This window comes from Phymastichus coffea, unplaced genomic scaffold (assembly GCF_024137745.1).
Source record: "Phymastichus coffea isolate CEN01 unplaced genomic scaffold, Cenicafe_Pcof_1.1 PCOF00001, whole genome shotgun sequence".
NCBI lineage: Eukaryota > Metazoa > Arthropoda > Insecta > Hymenoptera > Eulophidae > Phymastichus > Phymastichus coffea.
The window spans coordinates 16,251,390-16,273,678 of record NW_026706812.1 but is presented as its reverse complement, the minus strand read 5'-3'; the positions used below and the strand labels follow the sequence as shown (position 1 = coordinate 16,273,678).

The window sequence follows — 22,289 nt, the reverse complement described above, 5'->3', positions numbered from 1 at the left end:
CCAGATGGAAAATGGAAAATCGAATATCGACGAGAGAGAGAGAGAGAGAGAGAGAGAGAGAGAGAGAGAGAATGATCGAGGGGCCGGGCGGGGGGCAAGATATATCAAAGCGTCGAGATGCAACTTCACTCAATTCTCCAGCAAAGAGAGAGAGAGGATGCCGCGAAAAGGCAAATCGAGAGCGATGCGGTAATCTCACTGCAATACTTTTTTTCCAATCGGAGACTGATACATATCCAGCCCGAGCCCATCTGACCCAAATTGCTTTTCAGCTTCTTTTTCGCCTTCACGCAAAAGCTAATCAAATTGTTGACTGATAGCGCAAGTCAAAGCGAGTGCGCGTGGACGGCATCGCGGCGACCCGCAACTTTGGTCAATTCAGTGGCCTTCCAGCTACAGATGGCGAACGAGAGATCGAGCAGAGTTCTCTGGAAGCGAATAGCCTATGAAAAAGATAAGAGAAACATTCGCTACTCTGGCTGTCCGCTGTCTGCGCCGCCGCCGCCGCTGCCACCGTCCAGAGACAATAGGCTCGCTAATTAAACTTCAACGACTTGACGCCTGACCAGATAGTTATTATTCGAGCCCTTTCGTTTCAATAGCGCTTTCAGTCCTACTTTCCAACTGACTTTTCCTCGTATCCGTTCAGCTCAATTGCGGGACACTGCGCTCGGCCAGTTCATTTTTCAATCGCAAATTTCGGCCAATGTTACATCCAACTCGATAGCCGTTTGGATCGAGGCGCGCGGCATGTACAATGCCAATGACTCGCCAACGGCGCGTCTGCGTGTAGCATACGCGCGATAAATTGTTGACATCGCGACACGCGAGCTCGCGTGCGTAACGTCCGCGCGGAGCACAGGAGCCACAAGTATACGTGCCGTGGCTGCGATCGATTTTTCTTGCAACTTTTTCAAGCTTCTGCTTCCGGCACCTCCCCCGCCCCCTTCCTCCTACCCCTGGCCGCCATACCTACTCCCTCGGAAAAACTTTTTGCCCTTTTCAATATTTATGAGTCGCGGCGACGTACGTCTGAGCGAGTTTTAAGTACTGGGTGTTATTACTGTTCTCGCGTGCAACAAAAGACCCTCGGCCAAGTTGCCTGACCATTCCTGCCATTAACATCGATGTCGAACGTTTTTTCTGATCCCTTCGGTCGGTGATGATGTGAAAAGGTGACTAGCCGAGAATCCATTCCACGTCTCGGCCACGGGGGCGATAAATATTCGAGTGGTATGTTCACCACATACTCTGGATCGCTATGAAATCAAAGTCCATCGCTAGTTTATACGCAATCAATGAGTCGAATGGAATGTGCCGGTGATTTTATAGCATTAAATCCATCGACACTTTCTTTAGCGTTACGGGACTAATCCTCTTAGCCTCTCTATTATGCGGGATGATATTTCATATCTGTAGCCAAATTATCGCGAATGATGGTTATTAGTATCGAGGTATAATGTATAAGATCAATCGAAACGACGTGATGCTAGACGGACTGTTTGCTGTTCATCATAGCGATGTTGGTAATAATGCAGAGGCAATATAGGGTTCGCGCTTTATTAACGCGAAGCCTGACGACTATAGCCCGCATTAATTGGACGACACACTCGATACGGTAAATTCGAATTGAAAGCACTCGCTGTTGGCTCGCTGCAATGGTATTTGATATGCATTTGCAGTTGGATGGTGCCGGGCAGTGAGAGCGCTGTTCGAGTTGCACGAGCGCAGCGTGGTATACTGCGGAAAATGGCGAAAACAAGTGGATCGACCGCGAAGGAAAATTATCGTGCAGGGCTAGGCCGACGAGCGAGGGAGAGCTTTCCCGCAGCCGCTGTGAAGATCTTACGTTTCGTCGACTCTCTGGCAAATGCAAATATCCTGCTATTCCAATCTTTTGTCAGCCTCGAAAAATCAATAATGTGATAGGCGCGCATTACATATGTATACTGTATTCTCCCTCGATTCCGATCTGCTGTGTGATCGACGTCTTTGCCACGACAACACATTCAAATTGCTCAGCCTAGCTCATACCCACGAGTATTCATGCCAAATTAAGGCAACGAAGCTCGCTCTCGCAAAGAATAACGAGAAGGAATAGATAATGCGAATATACGGAGATTGTTGGGATTAGCCGAGCAGCCCGATTTCCCGTGTTTTCCGACTTGTCCGGAGTGCATTCGTGCGTTCCCTCGCCGCGGCAACGCTCGCTCTGTATTTTCCCCTCATTAGAGCATTTACGACACGGCGCATCTATTATCTATTAGAGCATGCAGAGAAAAAGGGACTGTATTTCATTCCGGATTCGAGCGAAATAAAGCAGGGGAGCGCTATTCAGATGGTGGCGCGGTGCGGCTGCCACCCCCTGCTGCTGGCAGCGCCGAGACGAGACACTGACCTTGAATCCCGCCGCACGGCGAATAGGATTCAGTCTGCTTATAACCGTCCGTGTGTATATGTAACCGCGCGCGTGTGCGTGTGCGCGCGCACTAGATACTTCAGCGTGGCCCTCTCGTCTGGCGTTACGCCTGAATTCAGTACTCGCTTTCGTTTCTGCTGCTTTTAGCTCGACGCGCGTACTGCTCGAGAGAGCGAGAAAGAGAGAGAGAGAGAGAGAGAGAGAGAGAGAGAGAGGTCTGCAGAATTCAACCGTCTCGTCAAAATACTTTAATATACCAGCCAACACGCCTGTACACGGACAATTACAATCTCTCTTCAGCTGCGTTCAACTATTATTACTCAACGTCCATCTACTTCGTCTCAGGTTTAACGAACCCTGTGATTTCAAGTCGAAATCATTTATCCTGTGTTATCATCGCCTCAAAAGATATGCCTTAACATTCGAATTCAATTTGCTACGTGGATATAATTATGCAAATTACAACTGAAATATTAATTTCAGAATGTATCTCAATTGAATTGATAATGACATTGTTAAGCTAGTAAAAGAATACTTTTGTCGTAGGATATGTTACTCGTTCGGGTGACTTGTGTCTACAGTGGGACAGTCAGCTTTGTCTGTAACATTACTCGATAAAGTAGGCCAAATCTCATGTCTAATTGTAATTGACATTTTTCCAAGGCAGCGTGGCCGAGTGGTCTAAGGCGCTGGTTTTAGGCACCAGTCTGAAAAGGCGTGGGTTCGAATCCCACCGCTGTCAAAATTTTTTTCTTTCATTCTCTTTCTCAGCGATTGTTTTGCACTTCATCGAGCACATTTCTAAAGGCAATGTAAACGACGCCTTTATCAACTTTTTTAAAGCAATACAAAGTCGAGCGGGCGCGAAGACAGCATATGTTAGGGCATAACACATTTCTACCTTACCGATTAGATTCTAAACGAAGCACGGTAGCGGCGACACGGCTGTTCGAGCCGACCGAGGGAATATCTGGTTATCGGGCTGATCGAGTGATTGCTAGTAGCAAAAGAAGTGGATAGGAAAGAATTTTGCGGAAGAGGGCACGTAGAGCAGTGCGGTATATGGCTGGGCCGGCGCCGAGCGTTGGCGTCAGAATGCGGCCGGCGGATACGTCAGCGCTGAAAGCGAAAGCTGCAGGGGTTGCTCGCGAAGGGCTTGAGACAATGGGGGAGCCGGCGATCGTTGGAACGATTAAGAGCGAGGCGAAAGTGGGCTCAAAAGAAGGAATAACAAAGCGCGCAGTTTGCTCAGAGAGGCGCTCGAAGCGTCAAAACGCGACTGCGATCGGCCAACTTGAGAGCCAACTCAGAGTGGAGGAACAAGCGGCCTAGATAAGGAGTGGCCTGCTCGCCCGGTAGTCGGCTGCAGGCGCAGACGCCAGGCCACGCCGTTCTAGCTGCGAGCCGCGAGTTACACTCATTGGCCAGTGCAGCCTCCTAACCTGCGCATTTCATTTGCCTGCCGCAACTGTTGCTCGGTCCTCTATCCGCTCCCTTCCTTGCAAGCTCTTCCGGCTGTCTGTCCGAATTATTCCTATCGCTTGTGTGAAATAGCCTCGATGCGATCCACTTGGCGTCGTCCGCGTGGCGCTCGGCAAAAATAACACGCCATAGGTTTCAACTGAAGGCTAGGCGAGCGGCAGGACGAATGCCCGAGCACATTCGTCTTTGGTGTGGGCAAAGATCGGTCGGCGGTGAGAAACGGGCCTACGGCACTGCCAACTTCGGCGCCGGATGCATTTTCTCATGCGATATTCCGTAAGCCAGTGCTCGCTGTGTGTCTCGACAAAGAGATAGATTGAAAAGTTCAACAATGGGATCGTGTCGCAGCTGACGAAGGGCGTGATTTGAATTGATTTCGTATTAGTGCTGTCCGTGGCTTACGCACGCCGACGATTGCTGCCCTGACTTTTGTGCCGAGGCAAACTCGCACAAGAGACAGCATTTCAGAAACAGAGAATGCCGACTCGCTGATGGAAAATTCAAAGCGGATTTCGGAAGACTTTTCAACATTACTACCCCGAGCTCTGCCTTTTATGCATCCTCACATGTGCGAAAAAAAGAAACTGTTTGCTATTCTTTTCCCGGTACATTTCCTTGCGTTCAAGACTGACGACCAGCGTAACCGCGTCACATTTTAACTTGAATTACTTGTGTCTTTGTGCACGCTAGATCTAACATTAAGTGTCAGAGGAGAGGTCCACAGGCATATCTGGTTTCAAAATGACTTCTCACAACTGTCTAAGAGTGATAAGGCAGTTTGCGAAGATCATTCCGTTCAAAGGTACATATATCTATATCGTATCAGCAGTAATATAAGTTCTCGGAAAATTTTAATGGAACGTGCAGAGGTAAAGAGGGTTATAATGCGAGCGATCAGAGTCATCCTGCATTGTTTTTCATGAATTCGATCAATGGCATACGTAAGATGCCATTCAATTTGCAGGATTAACTGTGAAGTAATGTGATCAAGAAGTTGCCTAATACTATCGCACCTTTGATACTGGATTCTCATTCAAATATATGATATTTTATTGACGTACTAATTCCGTCGTATATCAATGCAGGCATTATAAAATATATGAAAATACGAAAATATTTTTTCTGTATGATAGACTTTGGGGAGATGCTTCGGTATTTATAATTTATGTTGTTTTTTATGATGGACCTTTTCATGTTCCTATTTTTATATTATAAAGAAAGGCATTCAATCAAATTCCCAATAAATACCAATAACTCAGCGGCAGTGTGAATTTGCCATTGTAAGCTTTGTTATGTTTTATGACTAACGAAGGAAACAAAGCAATAAAAAAACTCTGCTGTTTTTTACGAAGGTAAATAAATCGGGTTGAAGGTAGAAAGAGTAAAAATCCATAATTGGATCATAGAAGAGAGGCGTGTGTGTAAAAAACGATGAAATTAGTGAATGATCCAGAAACACAATGAAAGCTAACTAACCGTCGCGGAAAGGAAAATATTGCGATCCGGACGGATCAAACAAAGCGCGCGTATTGAAGCCGAATATATATATTTTTTTATCGGTGCCGGGGTGCGGAACTCGATTGCGCGCAAATCCCAATTAAACAAGCGGCAGGCCCGCGCTGCTGCTGCGGCGCGCCGACGCGAGCGGAAAATACGGCGAGAGAGGCTGGGTCGGGGAGAACGAAAGGAAGTCGGTTCCGAGGCAAATGAATCTTCGGCGCGTAACGCATTCGAAATGCCGTTTGACGCGGGAGCTGGATTCCGGCTCGCTCTCCGATCGCTGATCCGCCGCTCAAAGGCTCGCCCACGCGTTCTTCCGCGAATATTTAATCGGACCGGCCTGCGGCCGCCACAAAGCCGAACTATTCCCGCTTTGCTTTCGCTCGCTCGCCGATCGCTGATTGAATTCGCTGCGCTTTCGCGCCGTTCGGCCGTCGCTTATCCCTTGCAACTGATCCGCGGAATCATCGATCGCAACTGGCGCCAACGAACAACGGCAATGGAAGCCGTTCGAAAGTCGACGAAGAAGAAGCGAGGGAATCGTGGAATTCGGTTGGGCGAGCTCGGTGGGGCGCGGGAGGGGGGGGGCTGCAAGCGCGGGGCGCGGGCGGCCATTACGGGCGATCGGGGTGCCGCGCTAAGGGAGGCGCGTCCTGCGAGCGAGCAAAGGCGAATGAACCCGCTCTCGCCGTTGTGCGTGTATCGACTGGCCCTGGGTAGGCTTACAGCCGACTTGCAGCGCCCACCTGAACGTACGCCCGTAAAACCGAGCTGCGCGGCTTTATCTTCCACTGCCTATATGTATACTATTTTAATATCCGCCATAGCAAGCTTCAGCCACTTGGATTTACTTTGCACACGCGTGGTCAACTCACTTTCAGTTTGCACTCCTTCTCCCGGCCTCTCGCTCTTTCGCTCTCGGAGCTCCCGATAGATTTAGCTTTTTCTCGCATCTCTCGTGCCTCGGTCGATTTGCTCGATCGACTATAGCGGAAGCCCGGCTCTTAACGGTCCTCATAAATTGATAATCAGTTTTGCAGATGTTTCCAGTACGGCGAGTTTTGCGCACGCAACGTTTATCAGGCGTCTCCGCAAGTATCGAACAGCCATGAAAATTCTTGTGAAAACAAGTGGCGATGCATAGCCAAGATTATTTAATAATTAAGGCTTTATTAATTGATCATAATCAAATGCATTTGCACGATTGTCAGCCACTTAATTGAAGCGCATGTAAATGCCGGCTATTCAGAGGTAAATCAGAAATTTAATTAAGAATTTAATTAACTGCTCCGGAGTATCAGCACCACCACGGCCTATTTCAATAAAGTACCTGCATTTTTTTCTTCGTCTCAGTATTGTAAAGGAGTTATCAGGCAAAAAATTATGAGGTATATTAATCGACGGTATTGGCAATGACTAGTACGCGAAGTTCAGTCGCGCTGAAAATTCATTTTCTTTTCATTCAATTTCGATGTCAACCATCAATGCGTGCAATTAAGCTTTCACAATGCAATTCGCAAGAATAATGCACGAGCATGTGCAGTAATTAACGATTTTACACCTACATAACAACACTTATTGAGAGATTGAGCCGCGCTGAGACAGATCGGTCTGGCTAAGTAGCTGTGGCGCGCGAAAAATTGATCAATCAAGTTCACGCAGATTGTAATCGAGTGCATAGTTATAAGCGGATTCGGCCACAACGGCATGAGCTACACGCGTTTATGTGATGCACGCACTATTTGTACAATCGACCGCGAGATCCAATATTGTTTCGAGCTTTTAGTATTGGCAGCAAGTCAAGAAAGAGGGAACAAACCTCACGTTACACAGCGTATCGCGAGGTGAGCTTCGATTGAATGATATCGAATTTGAGTTTACAGCCGAGTATATTGGCATATACGTACACAACAATAGCAGGAGCTTGTAACGGAAGCAAGGTTCCAATGGAAAGATATTTTCGTTGCTACACAAAGCCGGAACAAATAAAAAGCTGGATTGGTTGGCTCTCAGCAAAACAGCCAAGCGAACATTATTCAAGTCCGGTCGGTTCAACTAATGCAATATGCGCTGGGGGTTGAAACGAGCGCCGCATCGCGTTATGTATAATCGAGTTGCCTTGCTTGTTGCTCTGACTGATAAATACGGCGTCATTAATGATTAATTGAGCACGCAGCGAGCACTGAGCAGCAGCAACAGCAGCAACAGTAGCACCACCAGCAAGGAGTAATGGATGCTTTGTGCGTCACTTGAGCATCATCGAAACACAGAAATTGGATAGCGTTGCCAGCCAAGAGTTTGCATGTCCCGATGCACCGTTAACGATCTCACGGCTCTACGATTATTTTCACATTGACCAACTGTACACAAAGCAGACAGCAGAATATTAATGAAAATCTATGATCGAGTAACAGACTGACGATATCCCTTTGGAAAGTTAACCGTTGGTCGTTCGTCGAGCATCACGCAGGTTATGCAATTAAATTGGACCTAGATTGAATAGCAGCGGTGCGTGGCGGCGACTCTACGACGGCAATCGCGACTCGATCCCCTTTCGACCGCAACACGGGGGGATCATAATGCACTATACGCTTATTTCCGCTTGCAGCTGAACCCGCCTGACGCAACTAATTAGTAGAAAATGCCGAAAGCAGGCGAAACCTGTGTCGAGTGCAAAGAAGCTGCCTGCGAAGATCGGCCCCTCCAAGATAGCAGCCACTGCCCGGTCGAAGCTGGCTATTGTGAGTTCTGTTGTCGGCAAAGCGGCGCGTAGACTCGCGTCGAGCGACGCCAGCGGATGGGGCAGTCGCCCGAACGGACCTCTACACTCGAACTCATCGCTCGATTATTCGGGTGACGCATCACCGCGCGAGCGACACCGATTCAAGCGCCGCAGCTGCCTCGACGCGCCGCATCGAAACTGCTTCGCGCGGCAACTGTCGCCGGGGAAGCTCGCTTCAAATGATCCCCGTAAATCTTGTCAGGAGAGAGCGCGAGTTGGCGACGTTTTACGAGGCCCGCCAAAGAAAAACTGATATTCGCCGGCGTTTGGCTTTTATGCGCGCAGCACGCGCGCCGAGATGGCGATCTGCGCGCGCTGGCCGCTCAGCTCGGCACGGCGAGCCGCGGATTTCGCGACCAGAGCTACGTGAGCTCCTTCGATTCGTTCTCGCTCTATATTACACAGCTATGTTACGAATCTTATTCCAACTTTGGCTCTTTTATTTTGCTTCCATCACGTTAATTTAGCTTCAGCTGCTTATCCTTGGCTCATTCTTTTCGTTCTCTCAAATCTTGTCGGTTTATTCGATAACTACATTAATGACCATGATAAAGAACGAACAATGGCATGCGGCTAATGAAATTGTTGCTTTACGAGTGCCCTCTAAGCCTTCTTTTCCTACTCGTCGAGTAGCGACGCCTTGCAACGACGCTTTGCAACGACGCCTCCTGTCTAAAACTACGATCAATCTAAGATTAGGTGCATTGTGCTTGGTGAAAAATTATAAGCATACGTGAAAGACCTTTAATGCGGGTGGTTTGAATGTGCGAGGCTTGCAAGTTGCGCTGAGCGACAACTGTAATTCAACAGCGCACGCAGTGACACGACCAATGGAAAATTCAAGCTTTGATATTTCTCGCCGCCGCGCCGCCCGAGAAGACTCGCGAATTCCTCCGGCTATTCTTTCGACTCGCAGCTTGAACTCGCGCTAAGTCGAAGCGGCATTCATTGCTAGCATAATATCGCATTTGTGCATAATATTTTCACGCTGTTGCGTTAGCTCTCAGTTGAATAAGACTTGTTGCACGTAATCATTCGTACCGTCGCGCCCTTGCTGAAATTCAAAGAAAACCCAGTCATTTTACAAAGCGCTCGATTCAGCTGAGCAACTTTCCCCGAAGTTAGTTCTGCGCAAGTCTTTTTATTTATTTATATATCAAGGAGTCCTCAATCCCTTGCAAAGATATAGCGCGTCATTTGAGTAGGCCTAACCTGTCGTGTAATTTGACGACGTAAATAATTGGCGAATATAAAGAAAATTACAGTATAAGTATCTGCATATAAGAAAATTCGAGCGGACTTATACCGTACAGCACGAAGGGATACACGAAATTGTATGAAAACTCAAGGCGTGGTTTTATATCCGGAAAAAAAGAGGCTAGCTAAACAAGTGAATACAATATTCAAGTGTATGTTGAGTACACTTTTTATAGACTTTTCAAAGATTCTTCGAGTGATGAACCTCATAAAATGAACGATATATGATTTTAATATCAGCGTCTTCGTCTAAAAATATTGAAAAAGAAAAATACCGACGAGTAATTATTATATTGAATAATCTGATGGCGAGGTCAGTATATTAGATTAGTTGCAATATTTGGAAATGGTGTAAGTAGCAGTCTCTTGAGAAGAGACGGAAGAAAAGGCAGATGGCAGACTCAAGTGTCCAGCAAATTGTTAGAAGGCAGATTTTTGTGCGATTAGAGAGATGGCAGATAGAAGTGAGGCTAGCTTCGTATGTGTGTGTGTGTGTGTGTGTGTGATTTTAGAAGATATTACTCGTACATCGAGTCGTGCCATTTCCGCCGATCGAGCACGACGACGCAAGTCGCAAGCCGCAAGCCGAGGCGTCGGCAGGTCTGCGAGTGGCAGCATCGTCGTACCACGAACTAGCTATACGTGGAGCACAATGCGACAGCGAACTTTCGAGGGGTCGCCGCGTCGCTCGGGCCCGCTTCCGCAACAAAAGCCGACCAGCGATAAACAGCTGACTCGAGCGAAAGTCCACCGGCCGACAGATATCCGACAAATTGCTCGCAATGACGGATCCACTGGCGATATTGACGCTACCAGGCGCGTTCACGCGCGAGAATGAGGTGCAACGCGTGTTCCGTCCCAATTGCCACTGGCTCAATTTCACGCGACGAGAACTTGTCTGGCCGACGTATTGTAATTAGCGGACAGCTCGGTAACCCTTCGAGCAGTTGCCAATTACTTCGCGATTGGGGATCTCGCAACAGCTGCGGGATTCAAATGCACGATGTCTCCGGCTGGAGCGACGTTGACGCAAGCTTGGCGTGGTGTCGACGGGCCTGGCATACGCGGAGGAACATATATACAGCCCAAGTTCAACAGTGACATTAGCTGCGTCGTTCGCAGCAGCCAGTCGGAACAAAGCTCGCTAATCGGTACAAGTCAACCCGTGCAATTTTTAGCGCTGTGCGCCTGAAAACCAACAAGCGACAAACGCGTCGAGTAGACCGTCATTTGTCGCACCGGTGCCGGTGCTCCGGCAAAGAGGGGAGGCGCCGGCGGCGGCAAGGGCGAGAGGACTCGGAAGCGCCGGCTCGGCTAAATATTTAACGAGTCTGGCGGGGAGTCGGAGTCGTAGTCGGGGGTAGCAGTCGGCTCGCACGCAAGCTACGCGGGCAATAGGCGCCGAGAGCCGAGGGCGCGCGCCGCGCGGCTCGCTTCCTCTCGGCTTCCTCCGATCGGACTCGTGGCGCTGTCTAATTCGCCGGGCGTCAGGTATACATGCAAGGGACCAGCATCGATTCCGAATCAGCTTCCGTCGGCTCGAGAGGGAGAACGACCGTGTTTCGGGTGGCGCGCGGCCGGCGGCGCCCCGCCGCAGCGCTCCATCTTTTATGGCCCACCTTCTCCCTTCTTTGTTTATTGGCCCAACTTTTTGCCTTCGTTTTCGCGTGACTCCGTGCAATATTCACAGGCCTTGCCGAGGCGAAAGCCAGCTGCCACGGACTGAAATTCAAAGCGAGGCTGCGGCGCGCGAAAGCTTCGCGGCCCTCGCGCCAAGATGAAACTGTTGTCCAGACCGCAGTAGATCGAGCGGAGGCAGCGCGGCGGGGAGGGGAGCACCGCACGACTCGCTCGTCCTGCTCGCTCTCTCGGGCTTCTTTTCTCCCACGGGGCCGCGATCCCGTGCCTAACGATCGCCGGCTCGGCTTCGCCAGCTTTTCTCGGTGCGCGGTCAATTTACCCGGGCCGATCGTTGTTTAGCCTGGTCAACCGACAGGGCCGAGCCAGGCGAAAGCCATTGGGTCAGCGGCCGTCCGCACAGGGAGGGAAAACGAGCGGCTCGGCGCGGCGAGGTCCCGGGGCCACAGGCGAGCCTGCCGAGAGCCCTTAATCATCGCGAGCCATTAAAAAGCTCGTTCATCCCGGGGCAAGAAAATGAGGCGCCTCGACAAAGCAATTGGTGGCAAAAGCAGCCGCCCTCGCGGAAATAAGAAAGCGAGAGCCAGCCCCAAATGGCTTTCGCTGGCGCGCAACAAGATCCAGCCCGCGCGCGAGATTATCAGCTCTCGCGGCCTCAAAGGCGCCGCGCGCCGGCAAAGTGAATATCTCGAGAGCCGTGCAATTTCCGTGCCAGCCCCTTGGGCGAGAACGGCTCCATATGCATGGCCCGTTTGCCCGCGCGCCCGAACCCAGTCTACTCCGTCTTCGACTGTACTTGCGCGATCTCTTAGCTCGACTCCTCGTCCGCACGCGAAGCGCTCGTTCTTCATTCGGACTGGCCGCTGCAATCAGATCCGACCGCCGACCAGCCGTTCTTTTCAGCGCAAAAACATATGCTCGGCCCGGCCAGTCTACTATAAATTTATCAATCTAATTCACCGAGAGGATTGACATTGTACTATCTGCTTTTTAAAGATCCAGAATCCCTTCTGCTAAAAATTCCTGGCAAGCGTAGTCATTGTGGGACACACTCTGATTGTACAGTGAAACTAACACAGGAAAATTTTAATGCTGAATATTTTATTTTGCAACATTAAAAATTACTAGAACTCATAATAATTCTTACGATAAACTGGATACAGATCAGTTCGGCAAATTTTACAATGAACATAGCAATTTTTACTGGTTTGGAAAGCTCAATTCGAAATATTTGTACTGCTACTTGTCAAAATGCAACAGTCATTATACACACACATACACAGCCTTCGCAAGTTATTGTACGACTTGCTTTTGCACAATCCGACCCCAGCAATTTTTCATATGTTCATCGTAAAAATTATTCAAATTATAATAATTTCTACTTGGTATTCTAACAAACATTAATTATTATTATTATTATAACATCATACTTTTTATTATGGTACATAAAAATTTTTATTTTTTGTTATAATGATCTTTTCGATATTGTCCTGTAAAAATTGTTATGCACATAGTAGAAATTAATAAAAGTTCAATAAATGTTTTAATAACTCGGTACGTGCAACGGTTACTATGTTTTTAGTAGCTTATACTGCAACTATAGCACGTTACTTTTACTATAGCTATTCTCTCAGTGTCCAATACACCTGCTACATCTTCCTCTCGGTGGGATTCTATGTGTCCAAAGAGATTCTCTGAATATTTACTCATTCAATGTTCGAAAAACTTGAGCCACGTTCGCTTTTCTTTTCGCGCAAAGCTTATGCGGAGTTGTCTAACGTAATAAAAATTTCATTTTCTAGGTAGAATATTCAATTTCCGGGAAATATACATTTCCGGTAATAATTTTTTTAAACCGGTTTACAGTTAATAAACACATTATACTTTGAAATATTGCGATAACAGTCTTAAACGCTATCTCTTTTCAAGTGATTTGTTTACTCTTGATAATAGTTATTCATAACAATGATCAATATGCATTGTGGTAACTCGACACTTCCATTGATTTAATGTGTATTTCACTGAAATCACGTTTAGCTTCATTAATCATAAGTTTACGGTACATTTGAATACGAGTGCAAAAAAGTGATTTGAGTCCAAGCGAAGCGAGGCTGAAGAGGCTATGAATCAGTCATATCGAAGTATACCATAACAAACTTCTTTCAACGTAAAGTATTTTAAATTTCACGAGCAGTCCTGTTTGCAGTACATATTTGATATCATCTATTGTTGCAAAGTATTAATTTACACGAAAGGCCCATTTTATGTCGGCGTTACTATCGCGCTACACTAAAACTAAGTAGCATTTTAATCAGAGTGAGCGCATGTAAATTTTCATAAGTGCAATATTTTACGCGTTTGTAGGAGCCGCAAGCCACCGCAGAGTTGATGCCTGCATAGCTTTACACGACGAATAAATTATAAAGATTAAAGGGCCGCTAGACCGATATTAAAAAAACTCGGTCGAAAAATTGTATAATATTTGAAGCAAAAACGAGGCGGTGCGCGGCAAAGATTTTCAATGAGGACGCTCGATAAATTGGTGATATTTTTACGTGCTTTTCAATACGCTGACATACCTGAACAGGCCATACCAGTCGTACTTTACGCGAGGAAAAAGAAAACTATAGCGGACCAACGGAGAGTAAACTAAATCGTTTGATCTTGAGCTTAAGCTTTTCTTTTACCTCCGACGTAAGCTGGCTCGAGTGCAGTTCGATGTTTTCCGATACAAACAAAATAAAGGAGGGAAACCAAGTTTGTTGGAGTAGTTAATAAATCCGAATGGTCGATATCCCTTTATTCAATAATTGTCAATTTTCTTCATAAACTATTACGCTAAATTTAGCTAAATTTGGTTATAATTTGAGCTCATTAGGGATTGTATTTTTAATGATGACGAAGTTGCAAAAGAGAGAGATAAAACGTAGATAGCGTGAAAATTAATTAATGCTTACAGTAGTTGCCAGTAGCGTAAAAGTGTACTAGCCGAATAAGTGAAGACAGAAATAAATAAATGTAGAGAGGTAAGCAAAGCTCGCAGGAAGTTGACGGGTGTCGAGAGATAAAAAAGGGCCGAGTCGCCTTACAACAGCTGGGCCATACTCTCTCACATCTCAGGGCTTAGTTAATCGCGTGGCCGTGAGAGCGGGGCCACTAGAAGCCCGCGCCACACGCTCAGACGCAGCGCAGCGAAGTAGTCGGCAGCAGGGCAACTCGAGTCGAGTGCTCCGCTTTGGCGCTGGCTGTCGGGGAGCTCTCGGCCCGCCACGGCGAACGCCCGCCGCGCCGAAAGCTCCACATTTTTCAACTCGGCTGTGAAATTTCTAGCCTCGTTTTCAGCGGGCGCTGCTTAATGGGCAAACTGCCGCATTCGCGATCAACTCGGTGCGCGGCTTCACTCGAGTGCAGCTCTGGCAAACGTTGTTTCGAGCGGCGCGAGCCATGAAAATGTCGAATAGCTCGGTTCCTCGCCGATAAAAAGTTATCCAATATCATTGCACGCAAACTTTCCGAGGCCTGGGTAAACAGCCGCGCGCGCTCGCCAGCTCTGCGACTGCGCTGATTTAATTAGAAAAGTTGGCTTGCATTGTGGCGAGCCTGGGCATCCCGGCGCGCTCCGATGATCAGTCCGTAGCTTCGCTCGTGCAACTTGTAATTGGGCTCCAAAAGCACAGGATCATCGAGCGTCCCTTCGCTGCGTCGTGGCCGCGCAACGCGAGGCCGTAAAGCGCTTTGGTACAGGCGCGCATCGCGCGTATTCGCTCGCTTTTCTTCTGCCGAGGCTCCGGCGGGCAGTGCAGCTGCGGATTACGCGGATAAGCCATCGATCATCGCTACCGGCGACACGGCGACACGGCGACACGGCGCGGCCCCAACCTGTCTTGCGATCCGGCGATCGCTCGATTCCGGAGCACTCCCCGATTGCAGACACGAGCTTGCGGCCATTGTGATGGCCAGCCGCTGGACGGTCGCTGCGAAGCCGCCCGTGCGCGAGCTCATCGACTGGGGAGAGCTGCGGAGAGCCGCGCGCCAAGCAAAGAAATTATTTTCTTAATTGCTGGAAACGCTCGGCTCCGTTAATTACGCCTTTTCTCTGGCCGCGTCGGTCGTTAGCGGCTCAGCCGAGCTTTCATTCGCCGAGCGATCCTTCCGAGCTCCGCGCAACCTGCGCTTCCGCTAATCGTCGCTTTTAGCATCGAGCCTTTTTATTATTTCCCGCCCCCTCCAAGCAAGGCCGTACAAGTGATAAGTGGCTGTTCCTTGCTCGGCGCAATTCCACGCCGGCGTCCTTGCCCCTCTACTTCTATTCTGCGATTCGGCATCGTTACTTACTTTTGCCAGGTCTCGCGAGCAGCCGGCCACGACAGTAATGTTATTGATTATTCGTGGACGTTTGCTCGGTCTTGGAGCTTCCAGAGAGCTTTATACGCACGCCGATGTATATCGATTTCCAATTCAATTTGCGTTAGTTCATCGCGCCGAACACAATAGAGATTGAGTGCCACGCGCGACGCCATAAAAACTCGCTACCCAGATTTCGGCAAAAAATGAAGCGACGCGTCAAACGAAATAAGCCGAATTATGGGGTATTGCTCGAGCGACGCCGCGATACGCAGCGGAGCGGTAGCCAAGTTTGCGATCGCTGCTGGTTTTAGTCGTTTCGCGAACTTGTTTCACATTCGAATTAATCGCCAAAGCAGCACGCGCGCGTGTCTATGGGTGTGTGCGTGACAGACGGAGGCGAGGCAATGAAACGAGACGGGCGATTAGATGGAACAAGAGGATAACAGACGCTTAATGGTGTGTATAAAGTAAGAGTACTCGGCAAACGCTCAGAACCATGTTTGCGTTGAGAGACCAATGGCGACCAGTAGCCAGTGCCGTGTTATTACGCGCCAGCCTCGACTGCGAACTACTATATTTACTTAGCTCGGCGAGAAGCTCTGCGCATATTCATGCCAGCTCTGTCTGTCCAAACTATCCGCGTGAGCTGCACTTGCAAGGCGCCCGCTGCCGCATGGACCATTCAACTTTTCGACCTACGCACTGCTTACCAGGATGTTCATCGGTCGCACGGCGAATCGTACGACCGCGCCGCTGAGATCGTTTCTTTTCTTGGCTTCGCCTGCCGAAACTGGCGGCAAAGCTACCGCAGCGCAGCTCACTCCACTTGCTCATTAGAGCTCCTCGCAAACACACACAGAGCCGCCGATTGCGCCAATTTCGAAAGCTTCTCCAACGTTTTTCCGTTCACTCGTCCGCAGTCCCCCTTTGCCTCGACACGCTGCCCAAATATTTGCTCGGATGCAAACGGCTCCAGCAGTTTCCTTTTCGCTTCCAGCTCCAACGAGCAGACTGCCGCGCTCTCCTTCTTTCCAATCGAACGGCTTTCACTTGTCTTCCGCCGTGTGTTCGGCGCAGAAACTAAGTTCTTTTCAGCTGATTCCAAACTTTCACTCGGGCATACGAATAAGCGCACCGAAAAGACGAAGATTATGCCACAGACGCAGTGAATTAAGCACCAAGCTAAACCAATATTTATCGCTGTTCCGGCGAGAAAACGAGAGCATAACGCTTATAGGAGACAAATTCATAGTGAGAATAGCTAAACGGCAAAGCTGCGTGTCGCGAGTGTTGGAAATTCGCACGTAGTGACAAATGAAAGCGCGCATCAGAGCGTAAAGCGGCATAAAATGCAGCCAAGAAGCATGATTATCGAGCGTCGTGGAGAATGAATCGCAATGCGTAAAGAAGCGCACATCGATTTCTCGCTCAACCATTTGCAATACGTTGGTCGCGCATTTATAAAGTTTCTCGCGAAATATACAACATAGTAGTTATATCTGTTAGGGAATCAGTAAAATAAGATTGATTCGCCGGCGAAAAGCAAGGAGGGGAAGCCGCGTGAATAAGTATATGTAAAGTGAAATGCATTGCAGTTGTTCGATCAGAGTCGAGTTATATCAAGACGGTTTCGAGCAGAAGCCGTTGCTGCGGGTCGATTGTGAAATGATTTTTTCTAGAGCAACAAACTTGAGGACTAAGTAAATATTTCGCCGACGTCCGTCTGACTTTGTGACTTGGAACAAGATGCCAAGTTATTGGAAATGTACACGAAGGATACCAAAGAATATGATCAGGATAGCAGTGGCGACTCGCCGGTCCGGTTCTCGCACGTTGCACGTGCACGTGCCTAGCGTCCCCTTATCATTCCGTGTTCCTCCCCATTCGGTGGCGCGCAGCTACGGTCATACGTCATATATATCCTTATCCCACGTGATTGTCGAAGAGCGCGCCAAACACCTTCAAGGTTGAGCCAAAGTCGACGATTCTCGCCAATTCAGTGTTCTGGCTGGCGCGAATCGGCAATCAGCATTATTAGAGCTTTAAACTTGAGAGAACTTTGACCGGTGGATGCGCGCATTAGCGCCGAGGCTCGACGACGTTGCGGTGCGTAGGCATCCGAAGCGGAAACGAACGCATGCACAATCGGACGCGGGACTTACAGTTGCATAATCAGTCGTGGCGGCGCGTGTTTTACATACCACAGCTTACGAGCCGTAGCGACAGCTGCGAATGGTCTGTGCACGCGCAAAAGCTATACTCATTGCGGATAGAGACTGGTTGAAATTTCATGACAAACAATGGAAAATGAATTGCTCGCGCGAGTTCGATTTCCATATTCGCGTCAAAATTATAACGCGGTATGGTGACAGCGTCGCGCGGCTTCCTCCCCAAATCCAGCAGATTTACATGCAAATTCGCCACGAGTTGCTTATACGCAGAGCTCTCAGCCCGCACTTCTATCTCTCTCTTCCCGCGAGTTGCAGTCTCAGCGGATAGCCGCGCAAGTTCGCTGCGCGAGCTCGTGCTCGGAATGCCGAATGGGCTCGTTAATTTTTTGGCCAATCAGCCCGGCTATAATTTGCGCATTAATATGCATCTGATTTGACGCGCTGCGCCGTCGTTTCCAGAACGCCAGCTCCGCAGATTCTGCGATTTACGCTGTTTTCGAATGCAAAACTCACTGCCGCCGCCGCCGCCGCCGCCAATTTTGCGCCAAATTGCAACGCTCTCGCGCGCAAATGTGCGCTCGTTCAAACTTTTCACGGAGCGCGAGGGAGAGCAACACGTGTCTCGGTCCTCTACGGAGTAGTTGCAGCGAGAGGCAGCAGTCGGCGACAGGGCGCCAATGGTTAGCCGGCCGGCCGAGAAGGCGAGCCAGCGGACGGCCGGCGCAGCCTCGCCTAGGGGTGCAGTCAAAGATTCACTTACGTGCAGGCAAGGCCGTGTGGCCGGCGACGCTGGGTTGCTAGCCGAGCTGGCTGTGCGCCGCGAGCGCGCGCGGGGCTGCGAGCACACCGCGATGGAGAGCTGCCTGGAGCGAAACTGAACGAGCCGACGCGAGCGGCTTTGCGCGCTGCTCGTGCCGCACGTGTGCGGAGGGTGCGCGAGTCGCCACGAGACTGAACGCCAGTCTGGCTGGCGGCAGGCAGCCAGTGCCGGCGAGCTTGGGCCTCGCGTGCGCGCCGCCGCCACCCCCCGGGCGGCGCGCGACCGAGGGGTTGCTGCCGCTGCCTCGTCGATGCCGTGGGGCGCCGATGAATGGCCATGTCCGTCCCCCGCCTCTCTGCCGCCTCGCGCTAAGCCACGCACCCATGCTCGCTTCTTCCTGCGTGCGTCGTGCACGCCGTCGCCGCTCGCTTCGACTGCTCGGCCGCGCTCTGTCACTCTGCCTCTTCCTGCCCGTCCTCGGCCCGTTTTCTTTGTCCTTTCGGCGCTTTACGTCCGAATCTCGCTCCTCCAGAGCTGCGTCGCCTTTTTGCATCTGTGCCGCGCACCGCAGCCATCACCGGCTGCATTATGCTTCGTGACCTCGGGGCATCTCGATGACGAATCTGATCAGCCGATCGTCCACTGCCCTGCGCAGTGCTGCATGCGAAAGCACTACAGCCTAGTAACTATCGATTCCAAGTACACAGCATGCACACGATTACCCGTTGCTGAACAATAACTGCGTGCAAGCTTTTACGTCATAATTAATCTCCAATTATTTTTCCGACTGCGGCCCTGTCGACGATCAATCGTCACAGGACGGCTTTGCGTCAACTGACCGTTCACAAGGTCTTCGTAGAAGAAGTGCCAATTGAACAAACATATTAATCAATTATAGAAAAAATGACGAGGATTCTGTGTGACGCTCTGAGTCTGCCTTCATTAACAAATTTTCTATAACACTATTTAGCAAGTTGGAAGAGGGTATTTTTCATAATTTTTTTCTTAACAATTATTGTGTAATTAAAGTTACTCTTTCAAACTATCGAATCATTGACAATTGAAGCAGTTGTCGGAAAGTGTGGTAGCTATTATTCAACAATAAAGCTAGCCTCTAAGTTTATTTGTGTTCAATTGCACTATGCAAATATTAAAAATGCTCGAATGAATAGATTCAATACCGATCTTCAAATATTTGCGTTCGTTTTCATCAGTATTAAATGGACTCCAGTTTTTTACAAATGCAACAATATTCGATGGAATAACAGCTGAAATGCAATATATTTTTAATGAATTGAGCTTTTCACAAAAACGCTTCAATAATTATGATGTAGGTGTGTAGTACGCTTTGATTTTTAATATTCTTGTGTATATGTATATATATATATATATACTACTTTTTATATTATGCTATTTGAAATTTCGCGCGTCTACTGATACTGCACTTGCGCGAGTCAATGTTTTTGATCCAGTATTTACATATAAACAGCGGGTGGTCGTGCCGTCGTGGCGTCGAGGTCGATCGCGGAACGACTAACGCAAGAGAACGAGCCATGAAGATGACTTTGCACTTTTATTGGGAAAGCGTAAAACGCATAGAACAACGCCAGCAGAACATTTGTGGCGTCGGGACTTGAAACTCACCAATTCGTTATTGCGGAATGGATGGGAAAAGGTCGATCAAAATGGTAAGTATTTTTACTTTTAACTCGCTTATTACATATCGTCAAATCTATTTATCGACGTTAAAATCGCGTATTAATAACGATAATCATTGTGATTTTTTACCAAGTAACAAATATATCATCACTTTCTTATTATAATTACCCTTGTTTTAGTGACTTTTTTCATCATTATTTTTCGGGAAACGTTTTATAAGTACATAACTTAAATTTTATATTTTCCAGGATCCTTTATCACCTGGACCATGCTTTGATATAAGCGATGATGAATTGGTTAGTATCTCTGTGAGAGATTTAAACAGACAGCTGAAACTCCGTGGTCTGACCAGAGAGGAAATCATTCGCATGAAACAGCGTAGGCGAACTCTAAAAAATCGAGGCTATGCTGCGAGTTGTCGAATAAAGAGAATCGAACAAAAAGATGAACTAGAATCTGAAAAAACTCAAGAAGTTCGAGATATGGAAGCAATGCAAGAGGATAATGACAGAATGAGAGAAGAATTACAATTATGGCATTCCAAGTATATGGCTATGAAAAAGTTTGCATCAGAAAATAAAATTGTAGTTCCTCCAGAGTTAGAAACATTGTAAGCATGAATCCAAACTTGAGTTTTAACTTTAAGATCGTTAGAATAATTTTTATCTATCACATGAATTTGGTATAAAATTCAATCTTATTTCATTACAAGTATTATTCTTTTTCATCGTAGTTTCTTACATCATAAAGCTAGATTTATAATTTTCCAATGTACAAATAAAGTATTTTATTTACTTAATTTAATTATATGTATACAATTTTATACATTATTCAAGATTTTTATCAAGATGCAATAAATATATTAATTGGCCAACAACGTGAACATTGATTGAATTGCCCAACAATCTATACTTTTGTTTATTTGTAATATCACTTGGAAATCCAAAGGTCTCTGGAAAAGACATCAATCTAGAAATTTCTTTGGGTGTAAAGTATCTTAACTTTAAATTATGCAACACTTTTAATTTGTTATCAGTTATATCTGTATTAATTTTCAATTCTTCGAGTATTTTCTTAACATCTGCATTTGTGTTAAGTGAAAGTACTGAGCCAGTTCCTTCCATATAATGGCTGTAAGCTTTTGTAAAGCAGCAAGATCCTTTTGATTCTGGAGTTCTTATGTCTAGAATACCGCAATGTTTTGTGAGTATTTTTTCGGGCAATAAATAATTAGGACTCACATTTTGTTCTAATATATATTGAATTTGAAATTGTTTGATTTCATTTTTAGAGTCTGATGTTTGTCTAATCAATGATTTGTACTTAGATGATGGAAGCAATTCACAAACTTTATCTGGGATTGAAGTAATCAAATTTGAATTATTAAAAATAAACTTGAGCCTGGATTTCTTAGCCATTAAATAGTATCTATGCCTTGAATTTGGAATGCCAAACTGACAAGGACTTAAAATAAACTCTTTATAATTGAAATCTGCTTTTTTCAAACAGTCTACAACTTCATCTCTTGCTCGAGATTTCTCAAATCCTTTGACATTCTCTAAGAGAATGTACTGTAAGTTTTGAATTTCAGGAATGAGTTTGAGAATATGTAGCAAAGCTAAACATCTTTTATCACAAGAATCTTTTCTCAATCCTACTCTTGTAAATGGTTGACATGGTGGACTCATTAGAATACAATTGATATTTAATTTTTCTATTTCTTCTTTCGTGAGAGATTCAATATTTCTACTAATATTTTTTGTTCCAGGAAAATTATATTGATATACTTTGTTTGCTATTGTATTTATATCTATGGACATAACAACTGTGCTATCAACAGTACTTTCTGAAAATAATATATTAAATAAGTAATCATGTTAGCGTGTAAATACAAATGTTATTTTGTTTTCAATCTGCAATAATTTCATTATGGTAATTACCTTGTAAACCATAGTGCATTCCTCCTATACCACTGAATAATTCCAGAACTCTCATTTTATTAAAGATTTCTAGCACTAAAAAAATTATTTAATGTATGTAAAATCAAAATCAAGCCTGACTCTTTATTTATAAATTTCAATTATATTTTGCACCGATTATTTCCAGTGTATAATCAAAATTTAGATGTGCAGACGACGCCACCGACATACAATACGAGTGTGTTTTGATTTTCAAATCTAACCTGAAACCTGACTGATTAAATGCAATATAACCTATCATAGACTTTTCATGTATTATATGTGCGTGCATCGCGCACGCGCGCGCGCGCGCGTG

The 22,289-nt window shown here is 47.0% G+C and overlaps 3 protein-coding genes and 1 non-coding gene across 5 annotated transcripts in view; 2 read left to right on the top strand and 2 right to left on the bottom strand.

The window, feature by feature from the left end:
• The window catches only part of LOC131672043 (uncharacterized), an 81,919-nt gene extending 63,389 nt beyond the window's left edge, over window positions 1-18,530 (bottom strand). For both annotated transcript variants that reach the window (XM_058949012.1, XM_058949095.1), the window contains exon 1: window positions 18,357-18,530. The gene's annotated coding sequence lies outside the window, so the exon portion shown is untranslated. The remainder of the gene's footprint in view (window positions 1-18,356) is intronic.
• Trnal-uag (transfer RNA leucine (anticodon UAG)) lies at window positions 3,082-3,161 on the top strand. Its single transcript has one exon. It is a non-coding gene; the product is annotated as a tRNA-Leu (tRNA).
• A 1,316-nt stretch (window positions 18,531-19,846) lies between the features above and the next one.
• LOC131675199 (transcription factor MafK) lies at window positions 19,847-20,784 on the top strand. Its single transcript, XM_058954101.1, has 2 exons — window positions 19,847-20,044; window positions 20,264-20,784. The coding sequence occupies exons 1-2, from the start codon at window positions 20,018-20,020 to the stop codon at window positions 20,627-20,629; spliced, it is 393 nt and encodes a 130-aa protein (XP_058810084.1). The 5' UTR covers window positions 19,847-20,017; the 3' UTR covers window positions 20,630-20,784.
• Window positions 20,785-20,841: 57 nt separating this feature from the next.
• LOC131675192 (tRNA (cytosine(38)-C(5))-methyltransferase) lies at window positions 20,842-22,265 on the bottom strand. The gene is made up of 3 exons (XM_058954089.1): window positions 22,109-22,265; window positions 21,956-22,030; window positions 20,842-21,861 (listed from the first exon to the last, which is right to left on the bottom strand). Exons 1-3 carry the CDS (start codon window positions 22,263-22,265, stop codon window positions 20,843-20,845), a joined length of 1,251 nt encoding a protein of 416 aa, XP_058810072.1. The 3' UTR covers window position 20,842.
• Between the last annotated feature and the right edge of the window lie 24 nt (window positions 22,266-22,289).